A 25650-nucleotide genomic window follows, 5' to 3' on the forward strand; every position below is an offset into this window, starting at 1 on the left:
TAAACCCCATACTGCTTAACAACAGAGTGTTTTGGTAACTAAGCTAATTTGTCCAGGAGCTGTCCTTCTTTTTAATATGTGTTGTGGATTTCTTTGATTTAGTTTTTATTTTTAATCATATAAATCAGTTGTCTGCATTTATATTAAACAACAACTTTTGTGCTGAAGGAAGTACATATATACATATATAACACTATAAATGTATACAATTAATCTAAACAGTTTAATAAAACAGATCATTTGTAGAGGTGATGCAATTGTATTTGATATCAGCACAAAAAAAGAATCACATTTGATGTGATGATGACAGCCCGTGTTCCACTCTTCCCAGGATGTTGTGATATGATATTAATACTGCATTAAAAACAGCATTTTATAAAATGTAAAAGACCAAATAACAAATATTTTCAGTTTAACAGATAACCTGCTGCCAAATGGGTTCACCCATGGATCTATTGTGTTTGTCAGTGTTTCATGTGACCTAAGAAAAAAATGAATTTACTTGACCAACAGTGACATTTGTTGGCCCAGAAACATCAGACAACCGAGCACTGTTCACTCTTCTTCTATTCTAGACCGATGACTTTGGTTTAATTAACAGTATAAATTACTTATCTGAGGGCTTCCATACAAATATATTTTGAAATGTTGTTCAAAGTGTTAGGCAACACATCTTGAGAAATCATTCAGCAAACCACTTCTTTGCAGTGCTGTTTACATGCATTTTTTTTTTTCTCAATGAGAAATACCACTTAGGAAGTTCAATAAGTTAAGGTAAATCAGATGATTTGTGCAATACAGCCTCTGTGAAAAGACATGTTGGAAATATGAGATCTGTTAGTACCAGATCGCAACCCCTCCTGAGGATGAACTTTCCCATCAGGCAGTTTAAATTCAACAGATGCGAATGAAGACATACTTCCATTTTTCTTTGCCCACATTTTAGAAGACTGCTTAAGTTCCTTGTTTCTCCTAGCATTCCCTCCACTGCTGTCATTATTGACACTTTGGTCATCCAAAAAATTATCAGAGTCACTGCTATGTGACATATTGAAGTACATACATTTTGGTGTAGGGGGTTTAGCCATGTCCTCTAGCTCAGAAGAGGATATTACAGCCAGAGGCGAGGTTCGGTTCTCAAAAGAGGGGTAGGCTGAATACTCACTACTGTTGTCCTGAGCTGTGTCAGCTGATGTGATATCTGCATTTCCATACATTTCCATAGTTGCAGGAGGAGAGTTACAGATAAGGTAGTTTTCCTTGAGAAGCCACCTGCCTTTATCAATCAGCACTGTCTCTCCAGAGACCACGTTATCTTTTAAAGCCATGCACTGTACCGACTCAAAGTCACCGTCAAGTGAACTTTTATCACTTGGACATCTACTGTGGGACAGTGTCTCTTGGATTGCCCTTGTAGTATCCTGAAAAGAACCAATACTGCTGCTTTTTAAACTTGGACTGGGAGTATGTTTTTTTGTCATCCATGTAGATGATCTCATCAAGCCGTTCTCTTTTACATTATTTATTCTTTTTGGCTTCTCTGAATCTTTATTTATGATTTCTCGAAAAAATACGTAACCTCCTCTTCTCCGCTCTCCGTAAAAACTCCTGCGACTGGTACCCATCATGTCTCAGGCCTGTAATCAGACAGATCTGATGTATTTGGGCTCGGTAGACATTTTTTACCGTACTGATCATCTGTCCTTTGGCAACCTACAAACATCTCCATCATTTTGCATTTGTCTTGGTCTATTCTGAGGTTGCCATTTGAATCACATGTGACAATCAGGGTAGAGGACAACAAAGCTGAATTTATTAAGTCGAACAGCTCTAACAGATCTCAGTTGGATGTAGTAGAATCTATGATACTAAAGATTCTGCGGAAGGGGAGTCATGCTGCAGTATGCAGAGTACAAGTGAGCACCAGTTAAGTAGATAATGATAGCCATGTTTCATAGCCAAAGCTTTCTCAAACTGGTGCTCGCTTGTACTCTGCATACTGCTGCACGACTCCCCTTCCACAGAATCTTTAGTATCAGTACACAAGTGTCTAACACCGTCCACGCTATTATAAGAATCCAGCAAACTTTCATAGTCTTCCCCTTCAACATCACATTCTTCAGCAGAACTGTCCTTTTTAGTGAGACTACCTTCCTTTAATGTCTGGACTTTGCAGAGTTTGGAATCACTTGTGTTTGGCTTCATTTCTGTCCCATCCTCATCTACAGCCTCAGGATCAGAGTCTGGTTCAGCATCTGGGTCTACTCTATAAACTTCATAGCTCTCATGCTCCACCTCATTAATACTACTTTTCAATTTGCTGCATTTTCTTGTATTCAGCTTCAGGAGTTCACCTTCTGAGTCCTCTGGCACATCTTCTTGTTGATCTGCATCTTTGACATCTGGAGACATCACCTGCTCATCTTCTTGGCTGGATGATTCTTATGTTTGCTCTCTACATTCACTCTCTGTATCATGATGAGGCAATGATGTCTCTGTGGGCTCTGAGTGAATGGACATTCATTGTGATAAGATGGACTTGTTTTCTTGTTCAAGTCCTCCATCATTAATCATTTCTTCAAAATCAGAAAGATCAGCTTCCTCTATGAAACAGTCCTCAACTGTACTGTACTGATTTTCCTCATTTAGCTCAGTTGCCTCTCTGTCTGAAAATGGCATACTCTCAGTTTCTAATGCTAAACATGAGCATCTGGCATTTGTGTCGTCGGGTTCTGAACAATCGGATTGTTTGTAATTTACCCTGATGTTCTGAATGGTGTCCTCCTCCTCAACATCAGTGTTTCGCTGTTCTATAATCTCTGGTGTTACATTGTCCTCGCTTTCAGACATATTGTCTTGATGATCAGAGAGCTCAGAAACTTCCTCTACAGCTACATCTGTCCTCTTTTGTTCTGATGTTGGAGAATGATTTCCTTCATCATCGTTGTTTTCAGATTCTGAATCTTCATACATTACCCTTTCTTCCATGTTCTCTGCATTCATCTGGTTGTTATCAGAGGTTTCTAAAACATCTGCTTTACTTGAATCTCTACCATTAATCCCAGGTGATTGTATGGACACTGCTATACCAGAATCTTCATTACCCTGGTCCTTTTCTATGGTTTCTGAGTCAGAGGAATGAGCTTGAGTTAAACATAATTCCTGAGATTCTGGTTCAGTTGGATCATAGGTCATGTCATCATTCTCAATATTCTCCATTTCCTCTTCCATGTCAGCAGCTTTCTCTAATCTACCACTTAAGGACCCATCTTCATTTTCCTTTTCTTTAACCGAAATTAAACTGGTGGCATCATCATGTTTGATTGAGTCTGCTTGCTTAAAATACTTTAGATCTCCTTCAACACAAGAGGAAATCTCTCTCTGAATATCTTTAGGCATGTTCAGTTCATCCAGTAACTGTTCAATACAAAAACTTTGCGGTTTGTCCCGATTTTCTGCTTCTCCTTCTAAGTCCACTTCTACATCAAACTCCTGCTCTGAGAATCTTGGTGACAGCGGCGGACTATCTTCAAGGACATTTTGCTCTTGGAAATCTCTCAAGCTTTGTTTTAAGTTGGATGAAGTTGAACTTTGAAGACTGGACAAGCTGTCCTTTTGCTCATCTTCATCTTTAATATTGGATATTTTTTCCAAGGACTGAAATACCTGCAGGGCCTCTGGACAGACAGTAGAGTTGCTGGCTTGTGATTCATGTTTGTAGAGGACTGGAAGTCCATCTCTCAGAGTCATCAATGACAAGAAAGACAGAAGAGCTCTCGAGGGAGAGCCAAAGGCAGAGGCCACCTGAGAGGAAAGATCTGGGAGACTACTGGACTTTTCCCTTTCCAAAGGTGTTAAGTGGGTCTGACTCAATGCCCGCTTGATGGACTGAACAGACAAACACATCTGTTGCAAAACTGGCTTCATGCCTGACCTAACTCTGACCTCTGTACTTTGTGATGTCTCATAAGGGTCGGGTTGGAACCATGTTCTCGGATGACTTGTGCATTCTTACAAGACCTTCCTGTTCAGAATGTACCCTTAAAATTGTCATCGATTTACAAAATCCTATCGGCCTCTGTGGCTCAGTTGCCTCTCCCTCACACCTTATTTGTACAGGTGGGTGAAATGTTGGCCTCTTGTCAGCATTATCTTCTAGAAAAGTGCCTTCATCATCTACACTATCTTTTTCCTGGTCACTTTTAATATTAGAACCATCAGTGGAATCACTCCCTATCTGGAATACTGCACTTGATACAACCTCTGGATGGTTTGTTTCATCATCATAGGGCACAGATTCTGGTTCTGGTTTATTTAGCCAGCTTTCAACATATTGATTTACACAGGTCGAAGACAATTGTAGCACAGGCAATGTCCTCTTTATTGGGGAAGCTGGATGGAGTGGCGATTGAATGTCTAATATATTCTTCTTTAGTTTAGGCTGCTTAGAGTCATAGTCATTTTTGTTTACTTTGTTGGAAATGTCTTTGACGGTTTTATCTTTTAACTTAAGAACTTTATCCGACCAACTTTGATTCCCAGCATTGAGATTCATGTTTCTAATCTTTGGAGAACTTTCAAACGTTTTTGTCTTCTTATTTTTGTCTCGAACAGATTTGTGTTCAGGTCTATCACTTTCTGCTGAGCTAGTCTTTTTCTCTGATCCTGTGTGGCTTGGTGTATCTGAAGTACTTTGGAGGTCTTTTGAAGGCCCTGGAGCACTTCCCCTAATTTTTTATCCAAATCCAGATGATTCAGAAGAAGTACTTTTCTTAGATTTTATGGACTTTTATGGACCATTTCCTTTTTTAGTCATTTCTGAAGTGCACTCAACCAAAGTTTGTTTCTCATCATCAGTGAGGATGGATGGATTGTTGTTTATTTTTTTGGGAGGTGTTGAACAGATAGATGACAATGACAGCATATTAGTTTTTCCACCATCCTGGGAGCTGGAACTTGTGGACTGCCTTGTGACATCTACATCACAATCATTACTTGACGAATGGGGTTCTGAGTCTGTTTAGCCTCGCTCACTTTGAGGATAAGCTTTTGTGTGATATCCAGGCTTGTTGTCCACATACATCTATGTATTTGCATTGTAATTGTCAGACATACCCTGTGATTCATATCTGGGCATCACAGTCTCTGGTATGCCCATCGTCCCATTGTTTTGTAGCTGAGGAATCTGTGCAACACCTGAGGATCTAAAGGAGGAGTCAAGAGTTTTTGTTCGTTACCTCTCCTGATTCACTCTTCCCAGGTTTTGACACAGTGCTTGTACTGCTGCGACTGACCGCACAGTTACCCTCCGTCAGTTCTCCCTGTGCAGTTCGCTCCATGTATGAGTGTGCACCTACTGTACTCTCCTGAACTTCAGTCTCTGAAATGATTTGATGTTTTCGACTGAGGCCTCTTTTCTTCGTTGTCTGGAACCTGGAGTGGGTGGCCTTCTATATATGGACTTAGGCTTTTCAGATGATGCATCACTGCCATAATATTCCCTTTCTTCTTTGATGAATCCTACAGATTTGTTAGCTAGTGTATTGATTTCTTTAGAATCTAGGCTGTGAGGTCCATTCAACCGTTTACCTGAGTCATTGGTAACATCTAATGAGTTTGCACCCAACTGTGGCTTGGAATTGCACACTGCACTCTGCTGGTTATTAACGGAAATGCGACTCAGTGTAGTTGTCCAGTGGATAATTTCCTCTTGTTTTATGGTAAGATGCACCTTCATCTCCACTGTCATGCTGCCATCTTCATTGACCTGGAATGATTTTTCAATGTCATCTTCGGTAGGCATAATGGGGTAATTCCTCTGCTCCACACCATTCATATATTCACAAGTCTCCAACTCGTCTAATCCCATTGGCTGACTGCCTTCAGTTTCCATTGATTAATATATGTTTCCATTCAGTGACTTATTGATCTGCTCTACAATGAACCTTTCAGAAGATAAAGAGAAATTCCTTGATCTTTAAATAGTCCCAGCTGGAAACTTTTCTTCTTCTTATGGATGAATGATCCGATATTATTAGAAGACAGAAGATGAAAGATGGCGAAGGGAAAAAAAGAGAAAAAAACATCAACAATTAAACGTAAAAATCATTAAAGTGAAGTGCTAAAAAAAACGAATATTAATCATTTAGGCTCACATAAATGTGTCTCAGTTTGTGTTGGATGCAAAGATTCAGAAATCCTTGAATGACTTTAGTGGGAGCTTGAAGATTGTAGTTTCCTGTTCTGAAGGGTTCGTTACCAGCTGCCACAGCAATCCCAGAGCCCAAGATGAGGGCAGGAAGCCCTTCAACCTATAAACGGAAAAGAAACTCATATGTATCTAGTAAATACAACTTTTTTTCAGAAAGTCAAACTGTAGTTTGACAGCTCACATGAGCTTTGGTCAGTCATGTGTGTGACATTTCTCAAGATGCCACAAGATTACAGTGTACTTTCACAGCTGGGGGTAAGAATTAAAACATCATGGCTTAGTAAATCAAGGACTGAGGGAATGACTAATCAGCAAAGACATAGTATACTTTGAAGCTTGAAAGATAAATAGGTCAAAATTTTGCAAACAACATACATAATAAAATAAAAATTCAATGACAGGGCAAAGCAAAACGGTCCTGACTCCTCAATTCAGGTTGGTCAGCAGCTGTGTTTAATGCAAGATATAACATGGCTATGATCGCTACACCCAATGGTTCTGTGTATTACTGTGCAATATCTCAGCATTCTGTATTACCAACATAAACAATCAATAATCTTGAATCAAAACTGTTCCATGTATGCATGTATAATATATACTTACTCTTTTGCCATCTTCTGTGTAAAGCTTCACAACTGGGAACTGCATCACTTGAGAAAGATAATCCAAAAGAGCTTCAAAATTGGGGCTATTCTCCTATGAAGAACAATTACTCGCTTCATACTCAGATCCCTGTTTTTGTAAACTGTCACTCTTTTTGGTGTCCGTACCAGAACTGTGTTTTCTGCCATTTTTCCTGCTTGTGTGGTCACTTCATTTCTCTTTGCTAGCTGCCAGACCAGTTCTCTGCATGCTTTATATCCCGCACTGGCAGGTCTGCTTGTCTTCCAAGGGACCTGTCTCTTATGAATCTCATCCAAGTCGAAAGACTTGACTTTCTTCTGATCTGAGCACAGATACTACTGTAAGAGCACCCATCCTGCACATCATCAAGGGTGTGGACAACATGTGTTCCCCTGGGTGTTGTGATGGTCCTTACCCCAAATGGAAGAGGCACTTTCTTGGAGAGAGCATCTAGAAGGGCATCAAAGGTTTTAAAAGTGTGGCTGTTGATGACCACACTGTAAAAAATGGCTGTGAAATCTACAGTTATTTACTGTCGATTTCACAGTAACATTACTGTATAAGATTTTTACAGTAAAATATTGTAAAGTTTACAGTAAGACTGTAAAAATCACAGTAGTCCAAGCATTACAGTTGAAATCACAGTAGTCAATGCATTACTGTAAAAAAATCACAATTTAGCCACTATAGTACTGTAAATAGTAAAGTAAACTACTGTAATTTTCCTCTTTTTTTATCATATCTTTCTTTGTACCCCTTTCACATGGACGGCTCCAGATTATTGTTGTTCATAATTCATCACCGGAATATGATGTAAATACTCGATGGTGAGCTTTAAGTAAAAGTGTAATATTAATCAATTAAAATGTGTCATGTAACTTGTACTCTGATGCACCTGCTGCAGGTTTCTATTCCATACAATATATATTTTTTAAAGAATTCACATAAGATTCCAAGAATATTTTTTGTTTGTTTGTTTGTTTGTTTTGTGACTGTAAATGGGTGTTTGCGTGTAAATGGGTGTTAACAGGGCAATAAAATATTTGATAAGCCTTATCTTAAACTTCTCCAAAGTCTCCGCTGACATGGTCTAACAATATAGGCTTCATAAACGCATAATTTTTTGAGATATCATCCTCAGATTTGAACTGAAGCATGACCATTGGTTATAAGTTGCAATAGTATATTCACATAATTATGTATATTAATATTTAAATATTGTATACATTTAATAAATATAATCTTAATATTTGTTGTTTTTATTTTTGAGCTTATATATCTCTCAATATTAATAACATCTGATTAATTTTGAGTTTTGAACTTGAGCCAAAACTCTCAAGCTTTGTAAATATATGTTGGTTATGTGTCTATTCAGAATGACTTATGAGCAGCAGCCTTTTTATTTTGGGTAGTCTATGTCATGTGCATTACTTGCCAAAATTGGGGCTGTCTGGTTAACTCATAAATATGTACCATGGGATTTTTATTTTACAGACATCAGTGTTATATATATTTTTTTCTTCGGAAGCAGGCGAGATAAAGGTGCAAGTTTCCAGAGCTGTTTGGCGAAATCAAAGCGCCAGAGTGGGCGGAGTTTACCCAGTCTAGAACGATCTAGAATCTGTGGGGGAAAAAAGCGCGAAAGAGGCAGCAGCACTTGAATTTCTGACTCGTCGTCAGTGACAGACAAGTTCCGTTAATTCTCAAATCTAAGTTTCTTTACACACGGCTTTGTCTTGTATTTATTTTGTTTTCGTCTTTGTGTTGATTTCTTTAACTTTTTGCCTGAGAGGAATTCAGCGACAACGTTTCCGTGAGAGCTCCGACGGAGACGTCTTCGCAGCCGTTAACGTTAAGCTCCGTTAATAACAGACTATTACTCAAATTTACGTTTCTTTATACACGGATTTGTCTTTTGGTTGTAAAGTTATTTATTTTGTTTTCGTCTTTGTGTTGATATCTTTCACTTTTTGCCTGAGAGGAATTCAGCGAAAACGTTTCCGTGAGAGCTCCGACGGAGACGTTTTCACAGGCTTTAACGTTAATGTATTTTTCCCACCCGTGGAGTTTCCATCTTGGAATCGCGGATCCTTCACAGACTGCTTATCGGGACTTTCAGAAAATCAGTAAGTAACTTTACCATCACTACTTCGAGCAAAAAAAAAAAAAAAAAAAAGAAATAAAAAAAGAAAGTTCAGTGCCACACCCTTGTCAGGCTGTGGAAAGCCAACAGCCTGTAGAGAACCTTGCAGATTATTACCCTCTTTCTGTATATAATCAATTTGGTCTTAATCGTGTTGCTCTGCATCATTCTGTGTTTCAGAAGAATGAGTAATGGACTCCATTGAGAAGGCAATACAGGCCGTGCTACCACAGCTAGATGAAGCAAAGCTTGAAACTTTAGTCAATGAGTTGGTGAAAGTAGGTGTTGAAGGACCAGATGATCTACAGTTTATTCAAGAAGATGACATCAAACATCTGCTCACACCCATTCAGTGCAGAAAAATTATTCATTCCTTGAAAGGTGAGATTAGTTCTTTTAATTAACATATATTAGTTGATCCGCTACAATTAATAACTAAATAAATCCGCAATCATTCAATCATAATTTTGTAAAAAAAAAAAAAAAAAAAAAAAAAAAGTGGTTATATGTGGATGTTAGTGTATACCTGGTCCAAGATTCTGTCCCCTTTGGTCAGGCAGGTGACATGTTGATAGAACTTGAGGAGTACAGATTGAGGTTAGAATTATTGAAATCCCCCACGGCAATAAATGCCCTTCTGGATGTGCAGTTTGCTGTTTGCTAATGGCAGTATATAAAGCCAAATTTGCTTTAAAAAAATAAAAAATAAATAAATAAAAGATGGTATATACGGGAAAAATAAAAACTATATTCTTGCCTCTGCAATGCTGTCTCTGCACTAGATACAGTTATTCCATGCAAAACTACAGACCCACAGCTTTCCAAAGAGCCTAATCACTTGATTATAGGCCCAAGTATGTAAGAACAGTGCAATACAGTACAGAAGGATAGTGGTCGCATTGCAATTGAAAACAGCATTTAATATATTGCCCATATTCCCCCATCCATGCAGATCACATAGTCATGCATTGCATTTGCTCTTTTTTTAAACACATTGAATCACATTGAACACATCAATGTTAACATGTAAAATAATTTTCTTGTTTGCCATCAGTTGACCTCAAATCACCCATCTAGGCTGATTAGTAATTGAGATGAAGCCATGACAACCATTTTTGAAATGACCCTTTTCCCAAGATCAGATTTAAATACATTTTAGTCTGTTATTTAGTATTTTTTATAGTTTGTTTATTTGAACTGTACCAGAATCCAAAAAAACAAAACAAAAAAACATTTTATATAAATTTTGTTGGTTTAACCCTATATTGACCTACCTATAAGGACTTGACGGCCACCATTTTGATTTTATTTTATTTTTTAAGTTTTAGTTTAAGTACATCTGATACTATTGTAAACCACTAAGAAACCTTTTGTTAGATTTTTATTTTTAGGGTCAAACCTTATTTTCACCTGACTATTCTGTGCTTTCACAGTGTGTAATGCAGGTCCTTCAAATCCCCAGCTGAGCCCTTCATCGTCTGAGCCACTGTCAGTTGCCTATTCCAGCACATGCCCCATATCATCTATAAGTCCCATCTCTGCATGGGTGAACAGTTTTGAGGTGCCATGGAACAAAGTGAGGCTGACTCTTAGAAGAGCAGTAGATGCTGGTGAGAGGCCAGCTCCGGATGACCGCAGACACTTGATAAAAGTCACTGTTGATGCGATGAGAGAGCGTTCCTTGAACCCTACTCGCAGAGAGTGTGTGGTAGTGGCTAAAGCTATAACTCAAAAATATCCAAATAGCTTTTTAGACAAAAATGAAGAGGGGGAGCTAATTGGATGTGGGTATTTCAGCATTATAAATCAGCTCAAAACCAGAGTAGAATATTTGAATCGAGGCAACCCTCTTTCCCGTCTGAGGAAGCACAAACGCACCCAGAGAGATGATGAGGATGGTGATGATGACCAGCCAGCAGTAGCTACATGTGCAAGAATCGACAGTTATGGGTGTGTTCGTTGGCAGCCAGCGGACTATCCAGATGGGGAAACATCAGCATCATTAGAGGAAAAGAAGCTTGAGATGATTGATATATTCAGCCGAGAGGGACTAAAGGGCGCTGAGAGAGGAAGGGTAGAAGACCTAATGGCAATCACTTATGCCAAACAGCGGGAATACATCAACGCAAAGCCTTCCCCAAGCATTCTGGATGTGGGTAAAGAGTGGCCATTTCTCTTTTCACAGAAGTTTTTATTGTCACACTTCACCACTCTCACCAATGTTGAACTATACACAAGACTGAATGAAGATATGGACAAAAAGGGTAAAAGACTCCTGGATTTCTTCAGTAGTCAGATTACAAAGTGGAGGAAAGAAGTAAGAGCTGTTCTGAAGGAAGCCATAAAGAAGGACCGAGAAGGATCTGATGGCCTAGCAGCGATGCTTGTGATGTTGGCACACTTCAAAGAGCAAGAGGAGTCAATTTTTCTCATTGCTGATGTAAGTTCCTTAATTATTTAAATCTTTTATTTGGAGTTTTCAACAATTAATTGTCACATTTATTGTGGAAGAATCATTTTCCCTGATTAGAGTGAACCCCCCCCCCCCCTCAAATTGTTAATGCAGGTTGACGAACCTCCAGTTTTTCAAGTAAATACAGGTTTGTGTCAGGTTTATGTTATTGGTGGTTGAGCACTTTTTCCTTGATAGACCTCACCTCACAATATAACCCACATGGTGCAAGCTTCTATCTCAATTCCTGGGTAAATGCTGGGTAAAGTCACTGTTGTCCACTGTGAGCACAATATTTTAATTAAGAGAAAATTGATGTAGTGTTGTAATTGATAAAGATATTGTGGTACTTAGTTAATTTTTTGTGTAAACCTTTCACAAACCTTCAGAGCAAAAAAAAAAAAAGGACCATTGCTCATTGCTTCCTTATTAACAAATTTCAAAAAGCTTTTTCTATCCTAGAGATAATATACAGTCTACCTTGTTTCGAGTAACTCTTATCTTTGCTGGCATAGGAGACTTCCACTCCCGCAGACGCAGAGGCCCAGCTGTCTCTCCCAGTCACTCCAAGGATCATCATGCTTGGTAAGTTTCACATTCAATGTTTACGAATCCTTTGAATGTATAGGGCACAAGCAAAGCAAAGTTTCTGGAAAACACTAGTGAATGTGTGTTGTGTCATTCTCTGCTTCTGCACCAGTCAGTAACAGCACAGTCACTCCAAATTTAAGTTATGTGGAGTAATCTCTCATCTTTAGTTGCCACCTATAATGTCGTGATTGCTATTTCAGATTGCTTGCTATGCCTGTATCACTCATAGTTTTTCTATCACCAAACCAGTTATTGCTGCTTAAAGGATTAGTTCACCTCAAAATGAAAATTTCCTAATAATTTACTCTCACCCCAATGCCATCCAAGATATCCATCTCTTTCTTTCCTCAGTGGAAGAGAAATTAAGTCTGAGGAAAACATTTCTGGATTTTTCTTTGAATAATGTACTTCAATTGTAACCAACGTTTTGAAGTCCAAATCAATGCAGTTCAATTGTTAGGATTGAGCTGGGAACTACATCATCACATCGAAAGGTCGCGCTCCATTTCGCCGACCATCTTTGTGTATTTCCACCGGCGATATCGAGCGCAACCTTTCGACATGTAGTTCCCAGCTCAATCCTAACAATTGAAGTTAAAAAGTATATAAATTATTATAATTTTTTTTTTTAGAAAATGACCAATCATTTCGCTAGATAAGACCCTAATCCTCAGCTGGGATCCTGCACAGCCCGTTGAAGCACTTCAAAGATCTTTGAAACTGCATTGATTTAGACTTCAAAACGTTGGTTACAATTGAAGTCCATTATTCGAAGAAAAATCCAGAAATGTTTTAATCAGACTTAATTTCTCTTCCACTGAGGAAAGAAAGACATGGATATCTTGGATGGCGTTGGGGTGAGTAAATTATTAGGAAATTTTTATTTTGAGGTGAACTAATCCTTTAAAGGAACACTCCACCGTTTTTTGAAATGGGGCTTATTCACATTATTTCCTGCATTTAGATAGGTGGGCAAATGCATTTTTGTGTCAGTGCATGCATTGTTTTAGTTTGATTGGGTCGGCGTTAGCTTAGCTTAGCACAATGAATGGAATCCTTTGTTGCCAGCTAGCATGGCCTGAGTAAAAGTGATCAAAAAATTTTTAAAAACCCACCTAATTACTTCTTGTGGCCTGTGTATTCACAACGAGTACAAATAGCGATCCAGATTAACACTAGGCGATTTCCTAGGCAGATATTGACTTGGGACTATATTATGGGGAAGCACAGGCGAAGCACTGCTGCTTAGGCGAAGCACTGCTACTTCGGCGCAGAGATATCATGCAACACATGAAAACATCAACTCTATGTGAATACAGGTATAATATGGGTCGATCTATACATGCGTCATGATTAAAATAATCACTTACTCTGTGGACAGCTGTCCATTTGGTCCATTCGACGTGGGGCGTTTTTTCCAGTTCACTTTGTCACACCGGAAAAAAAAATCGAGTACTGCAGAATGGATCAGCGCCGTGAAATCCTCTGTAGATGTGACACAACTTCGGGCACGCTCATCTTGATCTGACGTGTTGAGCCTGGTCATCAATGGCAAAAACATGTCCCACTCTCTACAGCACAGACACTCTATTTCCGTCGGCATAGATTGGCATATTCCCCCACATTCACACCACCAGTTCATGTTGGCTCTCATCCTCACGTCCTCAGGCTGTTGAGCGATCGCAACCTCCTCCTCCTGTCTATTTCCAAAGCACGCAGCTCGTCTTCTGTAAACTCTGTTTCAAATAGGTATGGTTCTGGTTCTTGACTGTCTGAGAAGTCACCCTCTTCGTCTCTCTCAAAATCAGCCATGTTCATCGCCATTCGTGTACTGTAAGGAAAATAGCCAGGCAGCTACTATTCACGCCGGTATGTTGACGGAAGTCGTGGGATTTCATGTGTTGCGTGATATCTCTGCGCCGAAGTAGCAGTGCTTCGCCTAAGGTAATTAGGTGGGGTTTTTTTTATTTTTTTGATCACTTTTACTCAGGCCATGCTAGCTGGCAACAAAGGATTCCATTCATTGTGCTAAGCTAAGCTAACGCCGACCCAGTCAAACTAAAACAATGCATGCACTGACACAAAAATGCATTTGCCCACCTATCTAAATGTAGGAAATAATGTGAATAAGCCCTATTTCAAAAAAAGGAGTGTTCCTTTAAAGGGTTAGTTCAGCCAAAAATAAAAATTATGTCATTAATGACTCACCCTCATGTCGTTCCAAACCCGTAAGACCTCTTCGTAACACAGTTTAAGATATTTTAGGTTTAGTCCGAGAGCTTTCTGACCCTCCATTGAGAATGTATGTACGGTATACTGTCAACGTCCAGAGAGGTAATAAAAACATCATCAAAGTAGTCCATGTGACATCAGAGGGTCCGTTAGAATTTGTTGAAGCATCGAATATACATTTTGCTACAAAAATAACAAAAATTACGACTTTATTCAGCATTTTCTTCTCTTCCGGGTCTGTTGTGAGCGCATTCATAACACTGCAGTGACGCCCCTGACGTACAATGCTGCTGACGTGTTTTCTTTGTTATTGGTTGCACCAGAAAACACGTCAGCAGGGTCGTACGTCAACAGTCGCGTTCACAACAGACACGGAAGAGAAGACAATCCTGAATAAAGTCGTAGTTTTTGCTATTTTTGGACCAAAATGTATTTTCGATGCTTCAAAAAATTCTAACTGACCATCTGATGTCACACGGACTACTTTGATGATGTTTTTATTACCTTTCTGGACATGGACAGTAGACCGTACACACAGCTTCAATGGAGGGACTGAGAGCTCTCGGACTAAACCTAAAATATCTTAAACTGTGTTCCGAAAATAAAAGGAGGTCTTATGGGTTTGGAACGACATGAGGGTGAGTCATTAATGACATAATTTTCATTTTTGGCTGAACTAACCCTTTAATGCATTGCTTCGAAGATATGTATGCTCCCTGCCCTGTTTTTACAATAATTTATGTGGAGAAAATCTTTTATAGAATGTATTACTATGAAATATAATTTGTGATGACTCTTGTCTTTACTAAGGAGAGACAATCCTGACTGCAAAAAAATGGATGCTGTCGATCGAGGGGAGGGTCGTAATCCCACCTGGTGCTCACATGGCAGACTTCACCACTGCCTTGGCCGCTCTCTTCGCCTGTTACTATGTATTCAACCTAGAGTATCAGGTGGAAGCCAGCACAACACTGGAGTTTGTTCAGAGGTATTTTTTATCTTAAATAGTTTGATTACAGTGTAAAAGCAAATTGACAATTGAAAAGCTGTTCAAAATCATCTTCTCCCTTTAAAATTAGGGGGGGTGAACTGACACTGGTCTCACGGTTCGGTTCGATTACGATTATCATGTCATCGATTCAGTTCAATTCGATATCTCAATGCATCGCGATGCACCGCATACTCAATTTGACATTTTTCTTCAAAAGTGATGAGTGCGCGTGTGTGTGCTCGCCTGTTGAAACAGTGACATTCCAGTTGGGAGTAAAGCTTGTTTATGCCATTAAGAAAAGAAAAATCTGTCATATAAATTGTTTTAAAGAAATATTCATTTAAAAGCAGCGTTTATTAATCGGTGTATTATGTTACCATTAAAGATGCACGCATCAACCGTCGCTGAGTCCGCTGTTGAAGGTAACTATCATCCATTTATAATCACGCATAACAACACAGAATAATAGTAATTTGACCATCGGGTGCGGATACTTAAGTCAGAGAAAATTGTTGGGGCGGGTGGATGATTTATTTTTGGCTGTGGATTCAGCGTTGGAGCTCGTCCGTGCATCTCTAAAAGCAATCAGACTCTGCCAGACGTTAACAGCTCGGGGTGAAAACGGCTAACGTGGTTTATCAAGTTAGTGGTATTACCTCCTGCATATTCTATTTGTGCGTGACATGAGCGCACAAAGTGCGTCTTCTTCAGGATGTGCTTACCAGGTTGTTCATAAAAGCTGAAATGTGCCCAGATGTAGGCTTTAAAAGTAGTTGGAGCATCTTTAATTACTCGCACTCGCGTCTCGCCTCCCTCTGCCATTGTATGCTACCGCGACAAATGACGTCAGAAAAGTGTCAGTACATTATAATCTGTTATGGTCTATTACTGAAACGATACCGTATCGTCCTCATCTGCATCGTAGAAACGATAAATTTTGACACCCCTATTTAAAATGTTATGTAATTGGGCTGGGCGATATGGCTGAAAACTGTATCACAATATAAGTGTTTCATATTGGTCGATATCGATAATTATTGATATTTTTATGACCTATTTAAAATAAGGACCAGGAGAAAAATATATTACATTTAAACATTTTTATTTTAAACTTAAAGGATTAGTTCACCTCAAAATGAAAATTTCTTTCTTTCTTCAGTGGAAAAGAAATTAAGTTTTTTGAGGAAACAATAGCAACCAACTGAGTTAGTTGCCATTTGAAGTCCATTAAATTAAAAAAAAAATCCTGAAATGTTTTCCTCAAACTTATTTTCTATTGAATAAAGAAAGACGTGAATATCTTGGATGGCATTGGGGTGAGTAAATGATTAGGAAATTTTCATTTTGGGGTGAACTAATCCTTTAACCTTCCTCTGATTCATAGGTGTGATTGGCAAAGGACAAAAAAGCAGGAAAATATAATGCGCACCTATCATGACGCAGTGACAGCACGTGTGATTATTCCAGTAGTTAGGACATCGCACAAGATTTGTGTTAACACAGAACACATTTCATCACTGGATAGTGTTTGTCGTTTATTTAAAGTGTGGTTTATGTCAGCTGAATGTGCTGAACGCTTTTCAGAGAAGATAAGGCAACGTTATTTTAGTACAATTCACACCCAACAGTAATTCAGGGAAAAAAATCTCGGAATGCTTCACCTGAAACTTCGGTCTTCCGACCTATCATTGTGTCAGTTCTCAATTGATTTTGATGGTAATATCAATTTTAATTAATATGCGCGAAGAAGGGAGAGAGAGCAAGACAGTTTGAAGACTGTGAGAGTGTGCGCGCGATGCCGGAGGAGGGGCTCTCTTTCTCTCTCTGCTCGTTCTCTCAGTAACATGCGCTTGCCTGTCAGAATTGGCGCAGCAGTCAGTCATCTTATCTACATCACTCACCGATCAAACAAGGCTTTCCACTTATCACTCCACGTCAGTTCTGTTATTGAAGAATCCAACACAAGACAACAATATGGTGCAACTAAACTGTTACATGATTGGCTGGTAGTGTGTTACTCCCTATGTTGCTAGGTTACCAGTGAGTGAGTGCCTTTGTTCATGCAAAGAAAAAAAAAAATGGAACGTTTTATCGAACGCATTTTTTATTGATATTGATTACATGTCTATCGCGATACATATTGTTAATGTTTTATGGCCCAGCCCTATTATGTAAAGTATCTGAGTATCTAAATAGTGTAGGTTGAAGCCTCCTTACAATTTGAATGCTTTAGGACTGTTGGGCATGTACACACTATATTTTTTACATAAAACCTTTTGGGAGTAATTAAGCTCTTAATTCTTCATTTTTTTTTTTTCAGGCCATCTGATGTTGAGAATATATCTTCTGGTTGAAGAATTGTAGCTTGTTCAGGAGGTTCTCTGTTGTTTTCCACGTCTCAGATCTTTAAAGGAGTATGGTGTTAATGCTTGAGTCGAATAGCCGTAGTTTGGTCTTGAGTGTCAAATGCAGCTCTTGCCTTGCCCATTCTTGTGGTTAACCATCAAGCTGGCCAGTGTCTTTCTGTTTGCACTTTGGTCGTTGTGCTAATGTGGAGACCTGTCTCAGCTGACTTCTGTTCTACCCCTCTCAGTTTCTCTTACATTTGTTGGTGTTTTTGGGACAGTAATGTGATATAATCTATGGGTGGTGTTGGCGCAGTGGATAAGTCGCATGCCTTTGGTGTGAGAGACCCGGGTTCGAATCCACTGTGAGGCACCAATGTGTCCCTGAGCAAGACACTTAACCCCTAGTTGCTCCAGAGGCGTGCGACCTCTGATATGTATAGCAATTGTAAGTCGCTTTGGATAAAAGCGTCAGCTAAATGAATAAATGTAAATGTAAATAATCTGCAAAGTCTAGGTCGTCCAGTTGTGTAAATGGGGTCCATTGGATCCCATTGCACCTGTTGTCAGTGGCTTGCAGCATGATCTAGTCGGCTGCATGATCTAGTCGGCCGCATGATCTAGTCGTCCTTCGAAGAGGAATGGTAATCGAGAAAGTAGACAGCCTTGACTAACTCCTGTTGAGATGTGAAATGCCTCTGTCAGCTGGCCTTTATGTATGATTCTACATTGCTCACTGCACTTACAGTTATTCATTAATGTGCGCATATTGTCCCATCCCCTAATTCCTATACTCATGTTCATAGGTTTTTAGTCAGGATTAATCCTGACTCCAACAAGTGCACTGCCAAGGAGCAGATGAGCAAGACGACTGGGAGAGTGGTGAAGCGGAAGACTTCATACATGAACCCCCATGTAATCTCCTTCATCAGGGACTTCACGGAGTTCTATTTGCTAACTGACTAGATACAGGTGAGGTTCTGATAATAGCTTTAATAATAATTATAATACAATTAATAATATAGGTATCTGTGGGTTTAATATAATTAATCATAATTTGATAATAATAATAATAATTATTAGGAATGCACCAATACTGGTATCGATATCGGGCCGATACTAAGCTCAATGTTCTCGTACTCGTAAAAATGATTTTTTTTACTCCGATACCAACAACCGATACCAGGCGTGTAAATAGTGTTTGTGTTTAGAAAAAGAAACACTGACAACAGAGGGTATAATGGGGATAAAAAAGGCAGTATATGAAGTAAATCTATCTTACTAGTGAAATATTAAACGAAATATAGTAACACACATTGCTTTGGTGCGCGAGCTGATAAGAGAAAAACGTGCTGTGGCTTGAGCGTGCAGCGGGACAGACGCGTGAGCTAATTGAGCGCATCCATTTATCCAAACGTCATTGGAAAGTTTGTAGTTCAGTCAGATGTAAATGGCAAAGAAAGTCAAACAAGACAATGTAGCTTATCAACGTTAACTGACGAGAGAGAGAGACTTGTTGATTGCTCTTGATTGACTAAATCATATATGTAAGTAAAACATAAACTGTTACCTTATTTATTAGGGCTGGGTAAAAAAATATAGATTTTTTTTATTTTAATTGATTCTCATTTTTGCAAAACTGATACTGATTCTTAAACATTTTCATCGAGACATCAGTAGCTATATTACTAATATCAGTGATACACGCCTTCATGCATAAAAATATTCCATTAACATATAGGGCTGGGTAGGGGTGGGTACCGAAAGCTGGTATTAAACGGGCCCCGGGGCTGAATTTTGAAAGACCGCTGTATCGATAAGCTCGGACGTTATCGGTTATGCTGTTGGTACTTGGAAAAATACACGTAATGTTATTATTGCTATAAAGACGTTTTATTTCGCCAACCTTTTCTATATACCATAATATTAAACCATTTGTCTGTGATGCATTTTTGCTATTCGCAGTCCGAGACAGAGAGATCTCCACAGTGCGCACATGACAGCCCTAATGAGTGACGTTGGAGGACAGAACTAAACATTCAAACATAGCCTGGTTACACTTCAGATTTGTGATTACTCTGATTTTATTTTAGATTTTGGCTTCCAAAGATTATAATAATAATATATTTGAGGTAAAACCATTAAAAACTATAGCTGCATTCTGTATAGCGCAACTTAATTCCCTTTGCAGCAGTAGGCTACGCTCTCATTTTTCCCTAAAACTTAAACGTAACGACAGAATCAGATTCAGCATTCAGTGATTGTTGTAAAATGCAGTCTAGCTACTGTTGCTAAATTGTGGAGACGCGTTTAATAATAAAAAGAGCTATTAATAGCACAAAAATATGCTCATGAGATGCTGTTCCCAAGGTGGCGCACGCAACGAGATGAGCAAATTATACTTTCAGTTTCATGTGCACATCTAAACTAGCAAATGTACACAAAAATATGTCTAAAATGGACGTAGGTATGGAAATAGTTGTCAGAAAATATAGAGCATCAGTCGCCTATTAGATCTGCACTCGGTCTTAAAGGGTCAGTGTCTAATAAACATGCTGACGATTGCACCATTACTGTGAATTAAACAAAAAAAAGGCTTAAATGAATAACTTCAGCTTTAATAAGCATTAATCTATCTATGATAAACGATGCAGCGTTATTTTACATTTGATTGCTTTACTAGAATTCTGTTTAGACCATACCTGAACAGTAGTAGACCTTCCTGAAATGAAAGCACTGTGTAGGCCTATATAATGTGTATCTTTGTTAATTGTTTATCTCTTGTTATGTATATATATAATATATATATATATATATATATATATATATATATATATATATATATATATATATATATATATATATATATATATATATATATATATATATATATATATATATATATATAATATTTATCAAAGAGTACCGACAAGAATACCGTTAAAGTATCGGATCGATCGATCGAAGCCGTATCGGTAAGAGTAGTAATACCATTATAACCTTAACGATTCAGATATTCCAATTCGATTTCGATTCGCAAGCTTTCAATTCTTGATTTTAAATTAATAATAAGAAATTAAGAGCCACAAACCTGTATATTAAACTCTTTTTATTTTAGGTACACTTGGGTATATTAAAACAGAACCCAACTCTATATTTCAAATGAATAGAGAGGATTTTTATGCAAGTCAGAACAGTCGCTTGCCTTGATCAAACATGATCAGGTTATTTTATGTTTAAGATTTAACATGCATAAAATCTCACAGCATTAGCTGTAACATGGAGGCTGCAAGCCTATGAACAGTGTAGGAAAACTAATACCGGCTTTTGGGTGATAGATAAATATCAGGGTCTGAATTGCGTTTCATTATTCAGTTAAAAGAAAAGTATTAACTCACCCTCCATTTCTCTCAGCCGCCAAAACGAATTTTTGTCCCGCCAAAGCCATTTGAATGGTGTGATGTAGATGACTGCTGCACTTGTGACAGGGCGCATGTTACTGATAGAACGAGCAGAGAGCCCTGGCCGCGCACGCACTCTCACAGTCGTCAAACTGTCTTGCTCTCTCTCGCTCCCTCAGGCATGTTCCTGTGGCTCAGTGGTGTAGAGCATTGCGTTAGCAGCGCAAAAGGTTATGGGTTCAATTCCCAGGGGAACACATGTTAGGAAATAAATGTTAGCCTGAATGCACTGCAAGTCGCTTTGGATAAAAGCATCTGCTAAATGCTTAAATGTAAATCTAAATATTAATCAAAATCAATTGAGAATTGACATGATGGTAAAAGATCGGAAGACCGAAGTTCATGTCGAGCATTCAGAGATTTTGTTTCCCCTGAATTACCGCTGGGTGTGAATTGTGCTAAAGAAAACGTTGCCTTATGTACTCTGAAAATTGTTCTGCATCACCTGAAATATAAACACTTTCAATAAACAAACAAAAAACTATCCAGTGATGAAATGTTTCCTGTGTTGACAAAAATCTTGTGCAATGTCCTAAACTCCCGGGATAATAAAGCGCGTGCCATAGTCCGCTACTGACACGTCCGATTCTCGAACTAATGACTTATTTGAACCGATTACATTTAATGAATGGTTAAAACAACTGATCTGTCCAACACTGAACTCGCGAGTCGTCTGAATCGGTGTATAACAAATTGGTAACACTTTACAATATGGTTCAATTTATTAAACTGGTTAACTACATTAGTTAACATTAACTAATAATAAACTGCACTTCTACAGCATTTATTAATTTTTCTAAATGTTAATTTCACTATTTACTAGTAGCCTACATTATTAAAATAAAAAGTTGTATTTGTTAAAAGAACACTCCACTTTTTTTGGAAATAGGCTCATTTTACAACTCCCCCAGAGTTAAACAGTTTAGTTTTACCATTTTCGAAACCATTCAGCTGATCTAATGTGTTTTCTTCTTTAATTTCAGGGCTCCAACTAGGATTCTAGGTCTCCAAGGTCAGGGCATGCAAGAGGCCATAGTGGCAGGGGAAGTTTATTTTCCTTTCTGTTTTAAATGTTCATGCAAATGTTAAATTTTTTTTTATTTTTTTTTTTAAATGTTCAATGTTTTATTTTATTTCAGTATTGCCATAGTGTTATTTATTACTCTTTAGAATGTGGTAATAATCAGTTATTTAAAAAGCTTCAAAGTAGTTAAATATTTTGACCGTGTTGTATCAATTTGCGTTATTGTTCTGCCATAGCAACCAGTCATGTGGAACTAGTGAATGAACTAGTAACAGTTTGCTCTGTAACTTTACAAAACTTGTAATGAAATAGCCTCGTTTTGTAAAATTTTCTTAAGTCAGTAATTAAATTTAGCAACAGTAGAATATGCAGATAATAGACTTCACGCCATTAAAAATTACAAACACAGAATGTTCGTTAACTTTGGATGGCATAATGGCATGTTGTCCAGTGTCAATTATCCCTTTATGTTGTACCTGTTTTGTCATTCCTGTTCACCAAATGTTTTTAAATAAATAACTGTTAACAATTTTCTTATTGTCTGCAGTTGATTGCAGGGTTTAAGAATATGGGTGATTCTTTTAATGATGGCTAATATTAAGTCACAGTGATACAGTATTTAAATTGTACAGTGAGAAACTGAATTTACAGTGATTAACTGTTATCTACTGCTTATAGTACAGTATTGCATACAATACATAAAAACAGTGCTTAACTGTTTTTTGTATGTAAATACAACTAAAATCACAGTGTTTCATTGTTTTTTTTATTTTACAGTGAATACACAAAATACTGTAAATGGAAGTACAGTACCCTTACTGTAAAACGTATTCACAGTAACTTACTGGCAACAATTAGCCAGTAAGTTACTGTAAATACAACTAAAATCACAGTATTTAATTGTTTTTGATTTCACAGTGTATACATAAAATACTGTAAATGGAAGTACAGTACCCTTACTGTAAAACATATTCACAGTAACTTACTGGCAACAATTAGCCAGTAAGTTACTGTAAATACAACTAAAATCACAGTATTTAATTGTTTTTGATTTCACAGTGTATACATAAAATACTGTAAATAGAATTACAGTACCCTTACTGTAAAACGTGTTCACAGTAACTTACTGGCTAATTGTTGCCAGTAAGTTACTGTAAATTTTACGGTAAATTTTTTACAGTGCATCCAGTGCCCTGTGAACTGAGGAAACATACCCTCTTAGTGGTAATGGGGTCTTGTTGGGGGTGTAGGGGTCTGGAGACCAATGTCTGCAAACTCCCCACTGACATGTCAGGATGGGGTGCATCATTAAGGTGTGTAGTGCTCATATTAAGAGATACTGGGGGGAAAAATAAAGTGCCAACAGTTAAATAACAACAACAACAAAAATTCAGTTCTTTATTTCAGTTACATAATTTTCATATAACTTTTTTCAACAACTTTATTTGGTTCATAATAACAACATAAATTCTGCACTGCATTCCAGAACATTATTCTCTTCTTACTATCTGCATCTCATTAGGTTTGATTCTACCTTCCTGAAATTACTTCCACATCCACTTTGTGTCAGACATAAAGCAAGCGTTTTTGTAAATGAAGGGGAATTTCAGCTTATGACAGCAAAACAAAACCTTTAAATTATGTGATATGATCTTTTTAATGATGTCTTTATACTTTGCCATTTTTACAACTACAAATGCATTAGAAAAATCAATCTGTAGTTCGTTAGCAGCAAAAGCTACATTCGTCTGTCAGGTATTGTTTTCGATTTTTCATTAAAGTCATTAATGAAATGGCTTCTCGCAGTCAACAGTGAAATGGCCTCTTCAGCACTTCAGAACATCAGGAATGTTTACTTAACATGGCCAGGTATAAGAATGCAAGCCACTGAACAAATGCTAAAGCTTATATTTAACGAAATCAACAGATAAAACAAATAATGTTAGTTAAAATTCAAACAATAATAAACCTGAAAAATGTGTTACTCTGAAAAATAAATAAATAAATATAGAAACTGGTCAGTCTTAAAAGCTATATAAAAACATCATCTTTATACAGATTGCTTTACCGTGTGGCACGGACAGCCTCATTCAACTGACAAATAATGTTCTACAAGAATCTTTCAGAGCAATAAACCATTGCATAACAGCCACAAGACATTTTCTGGAAACCAGGATTTAAAAGCACACATATATATATAAAGCTCAAACTCTAAAATGCTGCAAAGAGACAGTGCCTTTTAAACACCATACTAAATAATATCTAAAGAAAAGCACACCCTTTCTAATGCAGGTTAATTTACCAGTATAAACATTTAAAAAATATATATACAGAATATGCAACCAGTTTTTATGCTACTATTTAGATAAAAACACAAATATTTGAAGCCATTCATCCTACCTTATTCCACATTTTCAGGAGGGTTGAGCTGGCGAGTTTGTTGTCCATCAACTGAAGAGATTATGAGCAACACTTAAGGCTATTTTGGGACTGCAGGCATCAGGGTCGATTCGTGTAATCTTTGGTCATGATTAAACAGCATTTTTGAGAAAGACAGCATCAAGAATATCATCATTTTAAGTCCTCATATATTGAAAGGAATGTAAAAAAAAACCAAATTGAAGCATTTGCACTAACATATAATTAAATTGTATATCCTTGGAGGTTTCTAACATTACAGTACTGATAACCATAATAACAGTAAGTGTGACGAATGATATACAAACATAAAACATCATGATTAAGTTATGCAACAGCCTCTTGCAAGTCTTTCAATTGATCTGAACTGTTTATTTAGGCTAGTATACTTGCATATTTGTTTCCTCTGACTTTAAACAAATTACATTTGTAAATGCTGTTTTAGTGGTTTCCCCTTAAACATAATGAGACATGAAGTATCTGTTCTGCTGTGTGTGTGATATCCAGCAGATGGCTGAAGGTGTTTCTAATTTCTTGCAGAGATATAAGCAGATTTAAGGCCTCTGTTAATAGGGATTAGAGTGGGGTGAAGTCGAGAGGTTTTACGCTGTAGCTGAATAAGGGAAAGGGAAGTCTCAGCTGGTAAAGCATGTGTCTCTCCGTGGGCGCATAGCTGTGATACAGAAGCACAGCAGGAATATTATGACTGTGATTGGTTTACAGCAGGGCAACATCAGTTCTTAATGCATTACATCTGGGGTGATCTTGTATCATATTAATCAGTATTAGATATTGATATGTACAGCATAGGAGTTAACTCTATTTGTTCATTCTTTAACTTTTATATATTTTTTTCTTCATAATGAGACATTGTTTGATGCTTGATGGATTAGAGGCTTGCATGCAAGGCGCTGAGTAACAGACATATTAAATTTTATTTAATAACAAGCAAGCACTGGAAAAGAGTGACAAATTCATTTCCATTAAATCAATAACATTAAAAGCAAAGTATATTTAATAAATATTTATTTTCATTATATACATTAAACAAATCTATAAAAATGTAAAATGTATATAAAAAAACAGAAAAGTCTTAAATAGTATCTCACACCTCCATTGTATAAGGCCAGAGTATAGCTATATGGTATACTTTGTCTT

At 37.6% G+C, this 25650-nt stretch overlaps 1 protein-coding gene and 1 pseudogene across 2 annotated transcripts; one reads left to right on the plus strand and one right to left on the minus strand.

Moving 5' to 3' along the window:
- LOC113040657 (oxygen-regulated protein 1-like) lies at positions 1–24604 on the minus strand (annotated as a pseudogene).
- On the plus strand, positions 8328–22607 carry LOC113117912 (uncharacterized). 2 transcript variants are annotated; one of them, XM_026286819.1, is made up of 7 exons: positions 8328–8961; positions 9159–9359; positions 10412–11418; positions 11946–12015; positions 15064–15241; positions 18396–18561; positions 22034–22607. In XM_026286819.1, exons 2-6 carry the CDS (start codon positions 9170–9172, stop codon positions 18553–18555), a joined length of 1605 nt encoding a protein of 534 aa, XP_026142604.1. In that variant the 5' UTR covers positions 8328–8961; positions 9159–9169; the 3' UTR covers positions 18556–18561; positions 22034–22607. The 2 variants fall into 2 exon arrangements, with proteins under 2 accessions (XP_026142604.1, XP_026142608.1); XM_026286823.1 differs by lacking the exon at positions 8328–8961 and having other exon boundaries at positions 9020–9359.
- Positions 24605–25650: the final 1046 nt, after the last annotated feature.

Source organism: Carassius auratus, chromosome 2, assembly GCF_003368295.1.
Source record: "Carassius auratus strain Wakin chromosome 2, ASM336829v1, whole genome shotgun sequence".
NCBI classification, from domain to species: domain Eukaryota; kingdom Metazoa; phylum Chordata; class Actinopteri; order Cypriniformes; family Cyprinidae; genus Carassius; species Carassius auratus.

Coding starts and splice junctions, on each gene's coding strand:
- LOC113117912 (XM_026286819.1), top strand. CDS start 9,170: ATGGACTCCATTGAGAAGGCAATACAGGCCGTGCTACCACAGCTAGAT. Junction 9,360..10,411: donor AATTATTCATTCCTTGAAAG/GTGAGATTAGTT, acceptor GTGCTTTCACAG/TGTGTAATGCAGGTCCTTCA. Junction 12,016..15,063: donor TCCAAGGATCATCATGCTTG/GTAAGTTTCACA, acceptor GTCTTTACTAAG/GAGAGACAATCCTGACTGCA.